Source organism: Embiotoca jacksoni, unplaced genomic scaffold, assembly GCF_022577435.1.
Source record: "Embiotoca jacksoni isolate LCO1_2020_lvr unplaced genomic scaffold, fEmbJac1.0.p SCAF_16, whole genome shotgun sequence".
NCBI classification, from domain to species: domain Eukaryota; kingdom Metazoa; phylum Chordata; class Actinopteri; family Embiotocidae; genus Embiotoca; species Embiotoca jacksoni.
The window spans coordinates 7,372,501-7,391,968 of NW_027185296.1; the positions used below are offsets into that span (position 1 = coordinate 7,372,501).

General features: G+C 40.6%; 1 protein-coding gene across 6 annotated transcripts in view; it reads left to right on the top strand.

The window, feature by feature from the left end:
- dab1a (DAB adaptor protein 1a) overlaps positions 1-19,468 on the top strand; it is a 213,620-nt gene that overhangs the window by 169,768 nt on the left and 24,384 nt on the right. For all 6 annotated transcript variants that reach the window (XM_069150590.1, XM_069150591.1, XM_069150589.1 and 3 more), the window contains 2 exons: positions 9,635-9,774; positions 12,030-12,128. In XM_069150590.1, coding sequence (XP_069006691.1) covers positions 9,635-9,774; positions 12,030-12,128 — 239 coding nt within the window. The remainder of the gene's footprint in view (positions 1-9,634; positions 9,775-12,029; positions 12,129-19,468) is intronic.

The following is a 19,468-nucleotide window of genomic DNA, read 5'->3' on the forward strand; positions in this document are numbered from 1 at the left end:
GCGTGTGTGTGTGTGTGTGTGTGTGTGTGTGTGTGTGTGTGTGTGTGTGTGTGTGTCTGCGTGTGTGTGTGTGTGTGTGTGTGTGTGTGCGTGTGTGTGTGCGTGTGTGTCTGCGTGTGTGTGTGTGTGTGTGTGTGCGTGCGCGTGCGTGTGTGTGTGTGTGTATGTGTGTTTGTGTGTGTGTTCAGGTGAGGGAGTAAGAGAAGACTGACAAGGACAAAGTGTGTGGTGCTTTCTCTTCTTTTGATGACAGGAGGTATTTGGTGGAGGCTCAGAGCGCTGCGCTTTGAAGAGCTTGTTCTTCTTTCTGCAGCAGAATATGAACATTTATGCAAAGGTGGAATTGAACTAGTGTGTCAGCAGCGGCTTACGGGCATCCAATACTGCGATCCATGGGGGGAGCTGCTTCAACTATGCGTGACAGGATGCTAGCAGCTTGTTTACACAGACCACTCTCTGATACCTAGTCAGAGCCCTGAAAACACACCGCCGACAAACAAAAAAAATACACACACACACACACAGTTACGTACACACTGATGAGCACATTCACAGGCCATAGGCTCCTCTGTGGGTGAGACCGATTACCTTGTAATTAAAGCCAGGGCGAGAAACGCGTCCTCGATAGACTGGGGGATGCTGGGTAAAAGAGGTGAGGACAGAAGGAGAGGGAGTCACCAGGATGGAGAATGGACGAGCCAGGCATAGAAAAGGATGAGATGTTAAATCACCTTAAGTCTCCTGTCGAACATGTGTGTACGTGTGTGTTTGTGTTCAGTTAAATTCCTTTCCTCAGACGTAGACAGCACTCAGATGACCGCTCGCCGGCCGCATCAAAGTTCCATTTAGACTTTACTCCTCCCATGTTTACATGTAGCACATTATGTTTCATTTTGTTGAGTGCTCTTTGTGGAGAACATGCGCTCTGAAAACAGCAAACAGTGCAGTGTGCAGACAGAGAGGAGAGAGCTCTGCTGTGCTGCCATTTTCAGTGCGTTGAAAGCTTCTACTTCATTGTATAGGAGCTTTAAATTAGATTTAGCCCAGATAGAGGTGTGTACATTGTTGCTGGATACAAAGATCGATGCCCTAAAAAAACATCCAGCAGAAAACCAAACCCGGCCCATTGTGAGTGTGTAAATCAGAGACAATCGCTCTATAGCAACTTAAAATTGTGAAATTTGTGTAGCAGGGCTGAGAGTTAAACCGTTTCTACAGTTTGAAAATAATATCTCAAAAATTCCGTTTTCAAATACATTTTCCATGTAAGGTAAAAAATATTTGAAATATGTAAACTGGCCTTTGATAAAAAAAAAAAAAAAAAAAAAAAAAAAAAAAAAAAAATACCTGTCAAAGTATTCTATCCGTCATCATTTTTCAGACTTTAAGTAAAATTAAAATAATTTAAAATACCAACAAACAAAAAAAAGTTGTTAATAAGCAGAAGATGGAGCATAACTTTGTGTTGTATTCCTGCTTCCTCTATAACAAATACCCCTGTTTTGTACCTTACAATGATAGATAATATTTTATATCACACCAAAGTCTGTGATATACCCATCAGTCCACTAGCTGATACTGTACCATGTCAGTCCTGTTTTGCCTCACTTAAGCATAAAAACTACACACATGTATGATCAGGGTCAAAGAAGGAGGTCATGTGATTAAGTACAAAGAGTGATAAAGTCTGAGTAGCCAGGTGGTCGGTGGTGGTTGGATGGAACAAACACAAGACTTTCACCTGGATGTCCAGTGTGAGAAAGCAATAATCAATGTCAATTTCTTTTAAACAACCTAAGTAACTTAATTATGTCACGTATTTATCTTACGTAATGTACTTTAAGTAACCATGAGCTTTTCTAAACAATAACCAAGTGTTTTTGGTGCCGAAGGCTAAGTGATTTTACTTTTCACACCTTGGCGAGATAAAGTGTGACATTCTCACATTATGCTGTGACTCAAGCTACAGTTAGAGTCACACTAATATGTCATCAGGTGGTGATCAGTGTATGATATATAGGAATAGTAGGAATATCAGATATGAACTATCTTCAAACGCAAGATAAATTTGTCTGTTAGAAATATTGTCATAAAAGATGACTGTGCTTGAAAAGTTGAAAAAAACTCTCTTTCAGACTCACCAGACAATCAAGTCAAACGTTTTCTCTGTCTGTTCTGCCAGAGTGACCTTGACGAAGGGTGTGGGTGTCTGAGTGCATGTGGGGTGGTAATAGGCAGTGTGCTGCGTCTGTCCCTGACGTAGTTTTCGGCTCTAATTTGTTCAGTGTTTTCTGCCAGAGAGGATAGCTGGACGCCTCAGGACACACACACACACACACACACACACACACACACACACACACACACACACACACACACAAACTAGCTTTTTGTCTTATAGAGAGAAATAAACTATTCCAATATAGTTCTGTTAGATTTGCCAGAAATTTTATTTTTCATACTTTCATGAGTTTAGGTCACCCTCTAAAGGTGAGCCACAGCTATCTTGATCCTTAATTAATCAAAATGATTACACAGATAAATCCTTTCAAAATTCACTAGTGGAATATGAATATGAACTACTTAAAGTAGCAAACTGAGAGCTGCGAAGAGCCATTCATTTATTTAGTAAAGACAACGGCAGTCATGTTGCAAATAAGATAGAATAGTTTGATGTGGCCACAGTTCCTCATCATCTCATTTTACACTTTGTGTTTCACTTCAGCAGCTATGGCTCTGTTTTTGTAACGTGTGTGTATGTGTGCAGTAAGTCAGTTATGAGCTTGTGTGCGCCAAATCAATCTGCCAGAATTAAACATGGAGCTGAAGGGAAAAGTTGTTGTTTTCTTGGCACATGCTGCTTTGTGTGTTTAAAAGAGTCTGTGTGAGAGTGACTGTGAGTGAGTGCTTCATCTGAACAAGTCTCTGATAGGTAAAGAAAGCACAAAAAAAGAGAAAAATCAACGCACGCACGCACGCACGCACGCACGCACACACACACACACACACACACACACACACACACACACACACACACACACACACACACACACACACACACACACAGAGTCTGCAGCAGGGTTTAGAAGCAGGATTAATTGGAGAGTAACTGCTGGGTTCCCTCATGTGCTGTTGAGTGTTTGTTGGGAACCATCCCAGCTGTAGTTAAGAGCCTCTGGGTGCTCCTTCATCTGGAGCACAGTGGAACAAGCGCCACACTTTAACAGACACTACAAACAATACAAGCCTGCTGAAAATAAATGGACGAGCGCAGTTATGCGGCGCTACTGATGATGGCATTTGTGACACTAACATCATTTCTGAGGAATATCAGACACGATTGCCAACAACTTCACAAATTAGAAATCAAAGCAAAGCCACGCGAGTTTGCTTATCTTTGCTGCCGAGAGCTGCTACATCTCTCACTTATTCTTACGCAGTCGCCTCAAACTAATAGCTGAAGTCTCTAATGTCTAACGAAATTAATGAACTAGACTGCTATGCCTTATTGGCCTTACACTTAAAACCATTACACTATGCTTCAGCCTTCAGCTTGAATGATCAGCATGGTTTTGAATAGAGAAACACTGCGCCATTGAGGACAACCTGGATCCCTCTGCAGGCCATCAGAAGCATGTCTGCACACGTTATAAAGTATCCGTGTGAGTGAATGGGTGTAAGATATATAAATCAAAGAGCTAGCTAAACAAATCAAATACGGGATTGTCAAAATCCCTTTTGAATGGGGTTGAATATAATTAAAAGGGAAATAACAGTTCAAAACAACTTGCATATTATTTGGGTAGTTTTGACTTGATTCAGTTAGAATTTATGAAGTTACGTGGTGTGATCTGAGAATACCTCAAAATCACTGACGGGAAGTTTGATGGTGTAAGAAACACAGTAAGTCAGACGATCTGACAGATTTCAGACAAACACACAGATTGGCTGTTGAGCTGCCACGATTAATAGTCAATTAAAATTAGTCTTTTTATGTTCATGTTACTTTTACTGCTAACTGTTTGCTGCAAATCTGATGAACTGCATCCTTCAAATTAATTGGTTTTCATTGAAATGTGGTTGGTCAAATATTAGAAATGAAACATCTCGAGATAAACGGTTGGTCCCATCACTTCTCCTCTCACCAGCCATTAAATGCTGAGAGAAGAGGTCGCAATGAAATGATGTCATCAAAAGAGCCGCAGTTAAACCTCAAATGGTGGAAATATTGATGGAAATCTGACATTATTGTGAGTTTCATCCATCTGTTTTAATACAGATAAACTGAAACTATTCTAACAATGATGCAAAAATGGTTGCAGTCATCTTAAATAATAACAATCTGGAAATGATGTAATATCTGCAACAGGCCTAGTTGGCTAAAGAGAAAATTAATCTGAAAGCAAACAGTAAAATTGTTTTGTAAACTGCCCGTTGTGTATGTATTTCAACGTTTACAGAGGTCTTTCTTGAACTGGGACATCCATATTTTTTTTATTTGATCTTGCACACAGTTTGCTCGTCTCATTAGGGATTATAATCAATACTTTGAGTGTGTTTCTTTTGGTTTTAAATGGTGTGGTTTTCACAGTAGATCATTTAGTGTAAACTGTTGCCTTGTTTATAACTGTCTGATTGTCTGACTGCTCTTACCCTGCTCTTACAATGTCATCACAACTGATAGAAGTGACAGCCAAATGAAGCTGTAATGAAACATAAGGAAATGAGGAGAGGAAGGAGGAAACAGACAAGGATGAAAATAATTCTGATTGCTGTACGTATGTAATCTAACTAACCCATCTAAAGGGGAAGATCATGGATACAGAGGGGTTGGGGTTTTTTGTGGAGGGGAGCAGGGGGAGATGGGGAAGCAGTTGGGAAAGAGTGACACAGGGGCACACAGGAGGTAGAAGGTTACAGCTGCCAGGAGCGATGCTAGGAGCATCCCTAAAGGGCTAGACGCACTGTACCAGCAGTCATCTATCACCTGTGGAAGGGTGTGCGTGTGAGTGTGTGTGTGTGTGTGTGTGTGTGTGTGTGCGTTCGTTCGTTCGTGCGAGCGAGTCAGGGGGGTTCTGCCTGTCATAACGCTCTAATCCTGAGTGACATTTATCCATTGGAGGCTTCGCTCATTCATGCATCCATCACGTCCTATCCCTCCTCTCCATCCTTCGCTCTCCGCTTTATGTCCTTCCCTCCCTCTCTGCTTGTTGCTTCAGACAGACTGTTATAAACCAACCTTGCATACCAAATACTATCACACACACACATACACGCACACGCGCGCTCTAGTATATGCACTGCTTTACTGTAGCATACAAATGTGAATTTCAGATATTACAACTGTGCTGCAGGACTGTGCGGTCTGGTGTCGCTTTACATGTTAGATGGTGCAGATGTAGTTTTTGTGAATGTGTGTCAAAGAGAGTCTGTGTGTGTGGGGTTTTTTTTTGTGTGTTGACCTGTGGAGCAGTTGTGATTGATGTTGCAGAAGATTCTTTCATTAGTGTTATGGTATGGTAGGTGGGATGAGTGTGAGGATGGGGTTCTGTGTTAGTGTGATAGGGAAAGACACAAAGCTTTGTGTGTGTGTGTGTGTGTGTGTGTGTGTGTGTGTGTGTGTGTGTGTGTGTGTGTGTGTGTGTGTGTGTGTGTGTGTGTGTGTGTGTGTGTGTGGAGAAGCCATGACAGATGAAACGGAAGATTCTTTCATTAGTTGTGTCTGAAGCTCAGCGGGGTCACAGCGATAGCAGACATTTAATTACAGCAGACTGAATGCTTCCCATGCTGACGCACACACACTCACTCACAGGGAGGTCTTTCATGGAACATGCTCCCAAAAGGTAATAATATAAACCACTCAGCAGGAGAAGTAACCCCGGACCCTCTCTTCCTTGTCCTTCCTTTCTTCCCCTCTTGGTCTTTTTTCGACTGCTCTCTGATTCGCTCCCTCTGTGTGCTAAGTATAGCAGCAGCAATGGTGATGGATGCAGATGGAGTGAGCAGGTCTTAAATGTCAAACTCAAATGAAAACCGCTGTTCCGGTGAGACAAAAGCAGCTGGATGCATCCAGTGTTATTTAACACTCACGCAGATCCATACATAAACACACAGATGAGGTCCTGCAGTGCAGAGTGTGTAATTATGAACAGACAGATCCTCAGATGAGTCCATAAAAACTGATCAAATTATATGATTTAGTGGGAAAAAGTTAAACAAAATACACATGCAAATATGAATCAGTGCACAGTTATTCACTAAACCACTCAAACATTTAATATAAACTATTTTGTTTTACAATGAGATGAGTGTTGTTTCATTTGTACAATCAAAAAATACCTCATCTGAACTTTATCGCCTCTACAATGAGGTACACTTTTCTCCTTTTGTTTTACCTTAAAGGAGCAATGTGTAGGATTTAGTGGCATTTCGCGACGAGGTTGCAGATAGCAACCAACTAAGAAATCACTCTCCCCTTTCAAGCGTGTAAGAGAATCTTTAGTGGTCGTGAAACTCGTGAAAAGCGCTAAAGTTCCTCTCGAGAACCGGTGTTTGGTTTGTCCCTTCTGGGCAACCGTAGAAATATGCTGGTGCAACATGGCGTACTCCGTAGAAGGGCTTGTTCTTAGGTAACGAAAACACAAGCAATCGGTAGTTTCAGGTGATTAAACACTAACAAAAACACATTTAGGAGTATTATGTTCCATTTCTGTCACAAGATCCTCCGAAATCCAGCACACTCAACCTAGTAGCTTTAGGATTGTTAACATTACCTTATTCTTCAGAGAATCAGCTTCTTCCATGCCCACGTTAAACCTACTTGATGATAAAACTGAGAAATACTTAAACCGATGCTTTTTATGGAGTGCCGCCTTTTTCTACTTTTGATAAATGATTGATATTTTTGGACTTAAGCCCGACTTTCTCTGTCAGGGATGCACACGCTGTCTCTTTTGGCTTCAAACCCAAGATTCAGTGATGCTTCTGAGCGTGCCATGAAATAGAAATACTGTACATGTTTTCTACATCATATTTAGTGAATTTCACCAAGATTTAACTGGACATATTTGGTATACAATACCAACCAAAGATTTTTAAGTTTGTTTTATGAACTTCGACTGCAAACTTTTGTAATGACCAACCCACACAGGGAAACTGATAACTATGTAGTTAAACATTATGATGAATGCCAATCTACAAGGTAACCTTTAGGCATTTTGTGTACATGCCAAAAGATGCACGCATACATGTGGGCAGCGCAAATTAGATTCTGCCTTTTTTTCACACTTTCTCTGATTAACACACCAACAAATGTAACAAATGTGCCAACAAAGACAATGGAAGAAGACTTCAAGCTAGTAAACATAAAGTAGGTGTAAAAGATGCACAATTTGTATTGGAAAAAAAACCTACACTTTACAAATGTGTTACGAGGAATGAAAAGAACTCAGATTATTTGCCAGACCTCAAAGATACACATAATTAGTTTTTGTGAGTAACACAGTGCAAACAGAACTATTGTTTGTTTCCAGCACAACTCCCCAGGGTGCCTTTAATGCTTGTTGGTGGCTATACAAACCGCCCATGTCAAATAATTGAACTTAAATTGAGTATATTAGATGAAACTTTCCTGGCTTGTTTCCTTGAACAGTCAAAGAGATTTAAAACAGTTGTGTTCCCTGACAGACAGCTCATCTTTGGATGTGAAGGAATTCTGAATTTGACAACACAGCAGCGGCATGTTTCATGTTGTTGATGCAGTGGGAAGAAAAGATGGGTTTCGAAGAGCATGTGTGAATGTGTGTGTGTGTGTGGGGGGGGGGGGGGGGTCATCATAGCTGCTGAATGTTCCTCCTAACATGCTTGTGTATGTGTCTATATGCACATTTCACAGGGCAGTTTCAAGTTTAATGAAGGAAATATTTAAATGTCTTTAAACGAGCATCGCCGCGTCGAACAGAACAATCCACCGGTGGTTTAATCACTTACTCTCATCGCAGCCCAACTGAGACGTGATACAAAAGAGAGAGCGGTTCCCTCTCACTCTTCTCCAAAATAAGGACATATATTCTTTGTCTCTTTTGTCTCTCAGGACTTTGAGGCAGACAGTCATGATTTACTCCAAGTAGGACTGTGACTGAGTGTGCCTGTTCAATGATTCAGGGGTATGAGTTCATCCACACCAGATTTGTGTGTCAGTATGTGTAAGTGTTGTTTCTTTTATCAATGGGGAACAGAGTGACATGTTGTTGTTTTTTTTTTTTTATCTTTGTAGATAGTCTGCCCATTTTTCTTTCCCACATGACAGATTCTTAGACAAATTGATATTCACTAATATGATCTCTAGCAGCCTTTCACTTAATAAACTTGCTATTTGAAGCTATAATCTCGCTATCTTCTGTTTTAATGAGGCCTTTTGTAGCCTGTAATGTCCTTAATTATTGTCCAACCTCTAAAAATCTGTGTTAATATGATTTAATTAAGGTGAGGCAAATGCAGATTTTTAAGAAATGTTTGTGTGTGTGTGTGTGTGTGTGTGTGTGTGTGTGTGTGTGTGTGTGTGTGTGTGTGTGTGTGTGTGTGTGGGCAAGCAGACAAAGTGGAAGGAGGTGGGAGATTAGTGTTGGACAAAGATGATTCAGTGGCATCACATGGCATGACGCTCTCGCCTGTGGTTAAAGGGCTCATTTCTATTATACTGCAGTGCTGTGGGGACTCTGTGTGAATGGAGGGAGTGTGAAAGAACGAGGGAAGGAGGAGTGGGACCTCTCCATCACTTCCGACTATGACCTTCCAAGAGTCATGCTGTTACAGAGTACAGAACTAATGCCTCAATATATTATCAGAATATGCTGCATTATCATTACGCCTCTCCTTCTCACTATCACTCTGGCAGTCTTTCACTCTCACGTACACACTCTGAAACACAACGCGGAGATGCACCATTGTACAAAATTTGATGATGAAATGTTTTGCACGCTGCAGGTCAGAGACAGAGAAACAGAAAGGAAGAAAGATGGAGAGTGCGTGACACAGACAGTTTAGCTTAATGAGTTTTTACTCTCTCAGTCTCACTCTGCTCTGCATTGTGTGTGAAGACAAACGCAGGAGATAAACGTGGAGAATTCCTGGACAAGTGCAAGGTCAACACATGCGGGCCATTGCCTACACTCATTAGTGCATGCGCACAATGCCGACGATCTGCTACACAATAGTGAGTGAGGAGAGTAGGGGGACTGCGGGAGACAGGGGAGATAAGAGCAGAATGTGATGCCATTATTTTATAGGAGAAATGGCTGAAGAGGGGAAGAGTCACAGTTTGAGCTCTAATCCTGCCGAACATCATCGATTCACGTGTCGGAGTATATTGAACAATGCCATTCAGATGACACCACAGGTCAGTACCTGTGATCTGAGTTCGTCCCGTAACAAGATGTTGGTAACATCAGTAGCTCTGACCTGTACCATGGTTGTTTTTTTTATTTTTTTTATTTTGAAAGATTACTGTTGGAGTCTTTTGTGGCCCCCGTTGATTGATGAGCCCGAGGTAATAGCACTGGTCTGAAGTAGATTGAGGTCCTTGACTGGAAGATGTACTGTAGAGTCCAGACTGAGTGTGTATGTGTGTCCGCAGGGCAGGATCGCAGCGAGTCAGCTCTCATCAGGCGCTTTAAGGGCGATGGCGTCCGCTACAAGGCCAAACTCATCGGCCTGGATGAGGTTACCGCCGCCCGTGGAGACAAACTCTGCCAGGACTCGATGATGAAGCTCAAGGTAAGAAAAGTCTTCCTCCTCCTCTCTTTATATTGTCTCAAATAGAATGAACTTCTAATTGACTGCAGAGAGCTCGCTACTAACAAACTTTGCATGCTATTTGCAAGAAAACAAAATCTGTAAGATGATTGGCTACAGCTACATGAAGTTCTGTGACCCACAAAAATCACCAAACAGTAACCCCACCACAGTTTTCAGCCTATAAATAGTTCAACTTCATGCATATTCTAAAGTTCAACATTTAAATATGCATTTTTTTTTTTTTTTTTTGTACATCACAGCATAACTGCGCTGCTGTGTGTATATGCTTGCATACTGTATAGAGTTTGTGGCAGTTTTTCTATGCAAATAGGCAGAGGAGAGAAGGAGAAATGGGGACGTTATAATTTATAGGGACGACGATGATCAGTGCAAGAGGAAGTGAGGAGGTAAGCCATATGGATGAGAAGGGGATTGGGGTGAATGTCTCATTCGCAAGGACAGGAACAATTAGAGGGAGAGGTAGACAGATGGGGCAGTTAGCAGAGGAGAGAAGGCATATAGGAGGGGGATAATTTGAATCATAGGTGGGAGAGAGATGAGCGAAGATGAAGATGAAGAGTAATGGTCACTTTTGCATTCATTTATAAATAAAGTCCGAATGAACGACCTCGTTTTATCAGATTATTACAGTATGAAAAACAGACTTTGAATTTATGTTCGCTAAAATTTTTTGCAATGTCCCTTAATAGTTAAATCTTTAAACAAAGCCTAGATGCAGCATCTTTTCTCTCCAAATGTATGCCGGAGGAGTTTGAAAACACTGTCAGTGTGAAGAGCGCCTTATTTATTATTAATTGTCCTTTAACTCATAAATATATATTTAAATTGAGAAAATTACATTTACGCTTTGTTTACGTGGAGCGAAAACTCTATCCAGCGCGGACCTGTGAGGGTGAGAAGAGGATAGGCAGCTCATTGATCAAACAGCTTCCCTCCTCCTCATTTATTCAGACAGGAAATCCATCAACTCTTTTTCTCTGATCTCTCCACCTCTTCTTTCATTCTGCACTTCCCTTTCCCAGCCCGACTCCTTCATTTCTGTGATCTCGCTCCTCTCGTTTCTTCTCCTTTTGTGACTATGCAGATAGAGGTGTGTGTGTGTGTGTGTGTGTGTGTGTGTGTGTGTGTGTGTGTGTGTGTGTGTGTGTGTGTGTGTTGTGGCGGGAGGCGATGGGGGTTGAGGGGAACCTCCACCCTTAGATACATACAGTTATAAATCAACAGTAGGTCATTGTACTGTATGTTCAGTTTGTTCTAGCAACTATGTTGTGATAAAGTGATATTTCCTGATGCCTTCCAACAAGCATAGATATCACAAGAAGTTGTTTCCTTCACATTTATAAAGTTACATTTGATTATTTTGTGTTTTTCCATGTACAGCCTCACCAATATTATTGGACGATGTTGGCCAATCACAGATGTATTTCGGTATCAGCGTATATTTTGTCCGATATGCAGCGATATGAAAAAATTTGGGACAGAACTTAATGCAGAAAAAGAGTTATTTAAATATTTAAATATCAATTTAACTGTTTCAGTGCACTGATGTCATAAATCAGTTAAATAAAGTTTATTGTTAGGTAAACTGTACAATATGCCTCCATGACATTTTGTTACAAGTTTTTGATAAGCAAATTTCAGTCAATATAGGGATATCGGAATTTTCTGGATCCCTAATGTTGGTCTCAGCGTCAGTCCCAAAATTCCAGTTAAGTGGGTTGCAGTCTATTTTTTCCAGTTAAAAATACTGTTGTAAATGTTTAACCTTTTCCCTTCATTACTCGCAAATATATTCTTTTACATAGTATTACCTTTTTGGTTTATCTGGTATTGTATGGAGATAAATGATACATCTGCAAAATGTACTACCTGAATCTTTAAAAGGTTTTAAGACTTTAAGAGGACAACTGAGGTTACTGTACATAGACAGATGTATAGATTTCTCTCTATGTAACTGTAAACTGCCTGATTGTGATGCTACTACGTGAGACTATTGACAAGTAAAAGAAAAATACACAATCCACCAAGAAAATTAGACGTTGATGTTACACTGTACATCTATTTCTATTTTGCCTCTAACATGGTTGTTTGATTCGTGTGTGTGTGTGTGTGTGTGTGTGTGTGTGTGTGTGTGTGTGTGTGTGTGTGTGTGTGTGTGTGTGTGTGTGTGTGTGTGTGTGTGTGTGTGTCTGTGTGTGTCTTTCCATCCTCAGGGTATAGCTGCAGCCGCGCGGTCTAAAGGAGAACACAAACAGAAGGTGTTTCTGACCGTTTCCTTTGGAGGGATCAAGATCTTTGATGAGAAGTCAGGGGTAAGCTCTGGAGCAAATGGAGGTCTGTTCATTGTGTGTGTGTGTGTGTGTGTGTGTGTGTGTGCGTGCGTGCGCGTGCGTGTGCGCGCGCACGCGCACGCGCGCGCTCCTGCATGCAGCATTTCTGTGTGCGCGTGCATTTCTGTTTCCTGTTAATGAGGCATCTCCATGAGAAGGAGTGGCCCCTGGGGAAATCAGGAGGCCCTAATTGAAACCCTGAGAACAAGGCCTCAATAGATGAGAGAACATGGCTATCCCATTGTCTGCCTGTGTGCAAACAGCGACTACACTGGTTTCATATTATGCTCCAGGATTATCCATTTTCTATGTGACATGGCTCCTTTGCTGGTTGACCAATGGGATCTTTCCAAACTTCACCGCCCGACTACTATCAATCCCCCTCAGTTCATTTTTAAGATATATCTGATCTCTGTTGACTCTCGATTCCCTCTGTCAATCAGTTTCAAAGCATTTCCACACTGTCTGATGAAATCCTAGAGTCACTTGAATCCTTAAAAAAAAAAAAAAAAAAAAAAAAAAAAAAAAGCAATAAACATACGGGAGGTTTTCTGGGTTTCACTGGGACAACTCAGACTTATAGCAATAGGAACAGACATAAGTTGAGGGCCCTCTACTGACAGAAGAACTGCTGTTGCAGACTGAGTGTGCTTATCGTTCAACGGAAAGTGACCAAAAGTGCTTCATGAGTTCCTACTCAAGAGTCCTCTGACAGATATTATTGAGGTTCAATCCCTCAACTGGCCACACCTGTCACTGTATCCTTAAGGTAGAAATATAACGCCTACATTCTTGAGACTATAGGGATCACTCGTTACTGTACAGGCTCTTTTGCCTCCTGTATTTGATGGATAATTAGTGTCCGTCAAAGTCCAGAGACCAACATAAAATACATTCTATTGTAATGTGTTTGGATCAGTTTGCTTATTGTAGCCGGGTAAGATGCTCTGTACATGTTGGTTTTTGTATTCCATTTTACAGCTGTAGCAAAACAGCCTTATTTCTGAAACATAATGCAGCATGTGCTGCCGTGTGTGCATCTGAGCTGTCTGTTTCCGTCTGTTCTGTCGGGCTTGTGAGTTGGTCTGATTGTAAATGTAGTCTGGTTTAGACACAATATGAAGCTTCACGCTAGCTTTAGTGGCTGACATAGTAAGCCTGAGATTTATACCTCGACAGGATTTTGATCTCACTGTCACTCTCTCTCTCTCTCTCTGTGTGTGTGTGTGTGTGTGTGTGTGTGTGTGTGTGTGTGTGTGTGTGTGTGTGTGTGTGTACCCGATTGCAATTAAAAACGCACCGGTTATTAGACAGGCAGGACACAGTAAGCAGTGGCCCCTCACATGGCAGCCATATTGGACTCAGCTAGATCTATCTCCAGTCCTTCATGCTTCTTTTTATGACCCTCATAACCCTAAGTTTTACCCTTCTTGATGCTTCAAAATTTCTATCATGAAAGACTGAAAGAAGGGATAAAGACAAAAAAGAAGAGTTAGATATGGAAGCAAGAGAACAAAGAAGTTGTAGGTGATAAGAAACAAGAAAAGGGCAACAGAGAGAGAAGGTGAGACGAAACAAAGATATAGGACAGACTGATAGAGGAAGGATGTGGTGGAGGGACAGAGACAGAATGAAACAGAGTTAGAGGAGTAGGTGGAGAATCACTGAGCATATGTCAAAGTAAAGCTCTCTACGGGGAGACCTTGTCCTCTGTCTCTCCACATTAATATTAACTACAGAGATATGCTGTCCTTACTATCAGTCCTTCAACCACTCCTAATGGCTAGGGAGAAAGGGAGAGAGGGAGACGGAGAGGAAGAGGGAACGACTCTGCTGAGGTTCAGGGATCTTGACAGTCTCATTCCCCTCCTGTGCATCAGTCAGCCAGATGGGCGGATGGATGTATGGATGAACGAAGGGATGGATGGCCTCTCTCTTGGAGGAGGGAAGGTCGTGCGGGATGGAGGGAGGTGGTGCTTGAGATGGAGAAGAAGAGGCGATACATTAATCTAACAGAGGGCAGGCCAGCATGTCTCTCTTTCTGTCAGCCTCTCTCTCTCTCTCTCTCAAGACACACACACACACACACACACACACACACACACACACACACACACACACACACATACATATGCAGACACACATAGACACACATGTACACTACCCTGTTCAATCCTTTTTATCCGTCTCAGTAGGGCCGCAGCATCAGGTCATGTCAAGAACTCACAAGAGTGAAGCGTTGAGCCAGTCGACCGGCCTGCTGCTCCCTCAGAGAATAAAATCAGGAAGATCAAATTAATCCAGTTCAGCCAACAGAAAAGAAAAAAATCGCGCAATACACTGGCATCAATGCTGGACTCTTCCATACATCATGTGTTGACAAAGACCCATCCCACTTACATTAATTGGAGGTGGGACAGGTGGATAGAGGAATGAAAAGGGTCGAGATCAGAGGGTGATTGGCCAGAGTTTGAAACTGGAGGGGCGTAACCATAAATCAGATGGCAATCGTTCTCAGTGAAGCGTCACAGTTTCATCATTCACCTTTCTGAACTGATGAAAAGACAGAGAAGTGGAGGAAGAGTCCAGTTGGAGTGGGTCAAACAAGAACTGTGAAAAGGAAATAATGTGTTGAGACACACAAATCCGGCGTAGCAAATAATCACCTTCGTTACTTCCTCTGTGTTATTTGACTGTTTAACCAAAGCATTAGGGAATTATCTGTTCCTCAAAAGTGACATGGTCCCCCAAGGTTTCATATTAGGACCCTCACTGTGTTGTCTTTATATGCAGTAACTGACAGACCATCAGCTTATGAAATTGAGATAATTATATTTGTAGTTGATGCTTTTTTACTATTGTTATACAAAACAAACCTGTTTCTGAATGGCTGAATGCATTTTCTTGTAAAGTTAAACTTTTTGCATGTACTTCTTCAAAAACACAGACTCCCGTCATCCCAATGCACTTGAAAACTGTGAAAAACTTCTATCTTGGAGTGGTTCTACTTCAAATTTGACTTTTAAGAGACAGGGGGTTTAAAAACAGTGACTCATTTCATGTCACGTACATTGTAAAGATTCAGTGAAAACAGGAATCACATAAAATAGCTGGCAAGCAGCATATATCGGGGTGACTAGCAGTGATGGAAGAATCCTTGACTTAAGTAAAAGAACCAATACAGCAATATAAAAACACTCCTTTTTGAATGTATCATTAATCTCTTCTTCAAGTAACTTTCATTACTTGTCTCATTACGAGTGCAGATTTGTTTTCGCACATGCTCTGGCCAGAAAAACATTTACATCTAAATTAAATTAATTAAAAAAGATATAATATTAATAATACAAAAATAGAAGGTATAATGCTATTCATTACAAATACATTTATCAGGATGTCTTGTATATTTATTCTCAATCTATATTTCCCATCAATGCATGAAAAAGCTAAGAAATATTTTTTGCTACAACAAAATGTATACTTGATAAATGATGGTAATTATTAATACCGCAATGTATTTGTATAACATATTTATAAATCTATTCGTTCTAATAATGATTAAATATTTACTTTTAACAACCCTGTAAAAAAAAAACCCGTAATCCTTCAAAAAATATTTGATTCATGGGAAATTGTATAAGATATTTAAACTTGAAATGTATATCTTATATAATTCAGAATACTAGGATTCAGTTTTTGTGTACGGGGTTGAAATAATTTGCCTTTTATATTCATTTTTCAACATTGTATTTTTTGTTTATGCTGCTGCTGGGTCTATTTTATTCATCACTAGTGATGCCAGACAAAAACAAAGAAGTGAAATTAGGTTAAACAAAATCATGTTATTGAATTTATTCATTTAAAGAACATTTGTGTTGTTTTTTTTTAGTACCAAAAGCATTTAAATATAGTTTATAGTGATGCAATGACATCACAGAGCTGACAGCAGAATCCTGCCCTCATTATGACATCATAGACTCTTCCATAGAATGTCCTTTGATCTATGCTTATGTAACCATCCAATATTCTAGGAGCTTATAAATTGGGCTGACCACAGTTCTTCTAGAGGTCATTTCAGTCAGTTACCAGAGAGACACATCGTCAACCAACGAGAGAACAAATCTGTTCAGTTTGAAGACAAGTAGAGAAAAAAGACAACAGCCAGAGCTGATGAGAAAAGTCATGTTTCGCACCTGTGATCGGAGAAGATCTCAGACAAATATGTCTGTCAAGAAACAGTCATCTTCAGCTATGTCCAGACGTCACCCTACAGAGGTGCACAAAACCCCTCCCTTGATGTCCATACATTTGCCTACAACAATGCTGAACTCGCAGCTTGCTACAGTGCCTGAACCACCTCTTCCAGTCCCTGAACCGCAGCCTGCTGCAGTTAAAGAAACTATTCTGAAACTGTTGCATGCCGGCGCTGGATTCCAGAACGACGTTGTCAAGGCCCAACAAGGTGTACTCCACATCTCTGAGTTGGAGTTCCACCAAACATTTGAAGAGAAAGACAACAAGATCACCGCTCTAGAGAGACAAAAGGCTGCTTTACAGAAAGAGCTAAAACAGTTAACAGAACTGCTCAATGCTCAAAAAGAAGAAGCAAAAAAAGAGACATCTTCATTTTATGAAGAACTTCACGAAAAAGAGAAGATGTTCACGGAGGCCAGCACACAAGTTAAACAACTGGAAGAAAATCTCAAACTACAAACAACAAAGAGTATTGAGGCTGCAACCTGCCTGAAACACCAGTTGGAGGAAACTTCGAAAGTTAAGGCAACTCTGGCCCAATTACAAGGAGAGCTTGAAGACCAAAAACACCAGGACAAGTCCCGTCTTCTGGCTGAACAAAAAGAAACAACATCCAGCATTGAGGTGGCACTTGTCCAAGCACAGGAGGAACTGGAATCTGAGAGAAGACAGCTGAGTCAGGAAAGGTCCGACCTCCTCCAGTCGATGAGCACAATGAAGGAGGCCCTGGAGGAGAAGTTGGTGGAGAGTGAGAGATCAACAGAAACCGCGGTGAACAGACTGAGAGATTTAGAAGAGCAGGTGAAGGAGGCGAGGAAAAAACCAAAGAAATCTCAGAAGCAGGGATTCCTCCAAGTATTTAAATATTCTAGAGGAATCGAAGTTGAGTCCGACTTCTAACCCTTTGCTACACCCACCCCACCCAAACTTTCTTAAATGTTCACCTCACCCCATCCCCTAAACTAAACCCCCATCTTTTTGTTTTGCCTTGTCTTGTGTAATTAGATGTTGTCAGCTCCCCCCAACCCAAACTTCCTTTATAGTTTGCTTTGTCTTATTTTGTGTTGGTCAATGTTTTCAAATGTAAATTTTGTATTTGTTTTGTTTTGTTGTGTTAAATGTTGAATAATAATAATAATAAAAAAAAAGATGACAGCATAAAATTAATGGAATGTCCGCTGCACTTTTTCTACACCCAAGTTTTAACATTTGGAGTCCATATTTTTTTTAATTTTCAGGTAAAGCTGTGAATCTTTCCTCAAGAAACTGACATTACATATTAATCATTTATCATGTCAAGAGAGTAAAATTCTTGTTTTCAGCATCAACTTATAATACTTATTTAATCATAATGAATAATTGTAATAAGTGGTTTAGACAATTATATTCATGTCATAATTGTGTGGTATAATTTAAAACTTGAGATTTTGAACAAATTAAATTCTTTATAATATATATATACTTTATATAATTTATTTGGGAAGTTCTTCCATATAGTTGTTTCTGCAGATGGTCAAAATCCTAAAGGGAGCCAACAGCATCATCGAGACATATGAGAATTAGTTTAACATAAATGATTTAGTTTTACCAACAATCAATCAGTCTGGTAAAATTCAAAGCTTACTGTAACTTGGTTAGTGTTGTTTCTGTGAAAGCGTTTTGATAACAGAGAATTTTTCATTAGAAATAAGTTGAATTACCTCATTAGAAATTCTTATTCTTGTCTGTGAAATACAGGTTTGTTCACCTTTTTCTGAGAAAAAAACAACTCGTTATGATATCACTCATGACCAAAATAGACTTGCCTTTTTGTTATGTGAATCATTCACAGGACATGCTGTGTGTATTAAATGTATTAGCAGTAATACAACAGACACACTTGTTCCTCTCAGTCAGTCGATGTCAATGAAATTTTCTGATGTACTGACCTCAGACCAGCTTTCACAAGCAATGTTCGCTTCACTCTGTGATGTGGTCTGTTAATATTAGCTGCTAACAATGTTTGAAAGCCGAACAGTGAGACCATGAAATGTCTGATAATCTGAATCTCCCACTGTAGCTTCAGCCATGAGTTGTGATGGGATGTGGATGTGAAGCAATATTAGAGTGACGGCAGACCTTGGATCAGCTTACCGGCCTGTTAGGACTATGCATGAGTGCTCAAAATAACAGATGGATGAAAGTGATGCAGTGACTAAATACAAGTTGTTGTTGTTTTTTTTTTATCTAAAAATGTATTTACACTAATGATTTAAATATTAACTAAAATAATGATCACATTTTTTAAATTTCCCCTGCCCACTTAAAAAACTGCAAAAAAAAAAAACAAGAGCAGAAAATAGAGGAATGTCTCGTGTGAAATCACCAAAACTGTTTTCAAAAAAGGGAAAACATGTTCTCTGAGACCGTTTTGTGAGAAGTTGTCCTTATGTCTTTATTTGTGTCTTCATTGTTTTAGTCTTTAGTTTGGTGACAAACTGCTAAATATTAGAAACTATTTATAGGTACCATCCAGCTCATATGTGTGTGGATTAGTGATGGACAGCTCTCAGTCAGTGACCACAGCAGTGATACGTCCTGCAAGGAACTAATTAAACCTCAAAGCTAACTGCTAATCTCAATCCTGTCCTCCTGGATGGAGACTGGACAGCATCCACCGTCCCTCCGACGATGTCTCCCCTCCAGGAGGGAAATGTGAAGATGAGGGAGGCGAGACAGACAGTATCCTTCCCCTTCCCCCTCCCCCCCTCACACACACACACACTTCCAGCATAACAGGGAATATCGTGGTTCAGTGGCCAGCGACTGCTGAAGGGCATGCCGCTCACAGTCCCTCAGAGACACTGACGCTGTGTGTGAGAGAGCTTGTGAGCGAGGGACTGGTGGAGCATATCAACAGTGCTGGAGAGAAAGAGAACATACACAGTCAGTTATAGATTTTTTGGATACAACCACCTGTTTTTGCAAACAATCAGCTTCCCCTGAGAGTGCATCTATTTAAGCAACTTTGAGCAACATCTGATAGTTGAAGCTGCCAGACATGTCGGCTGCAGCAGCGGCCTCCCTCC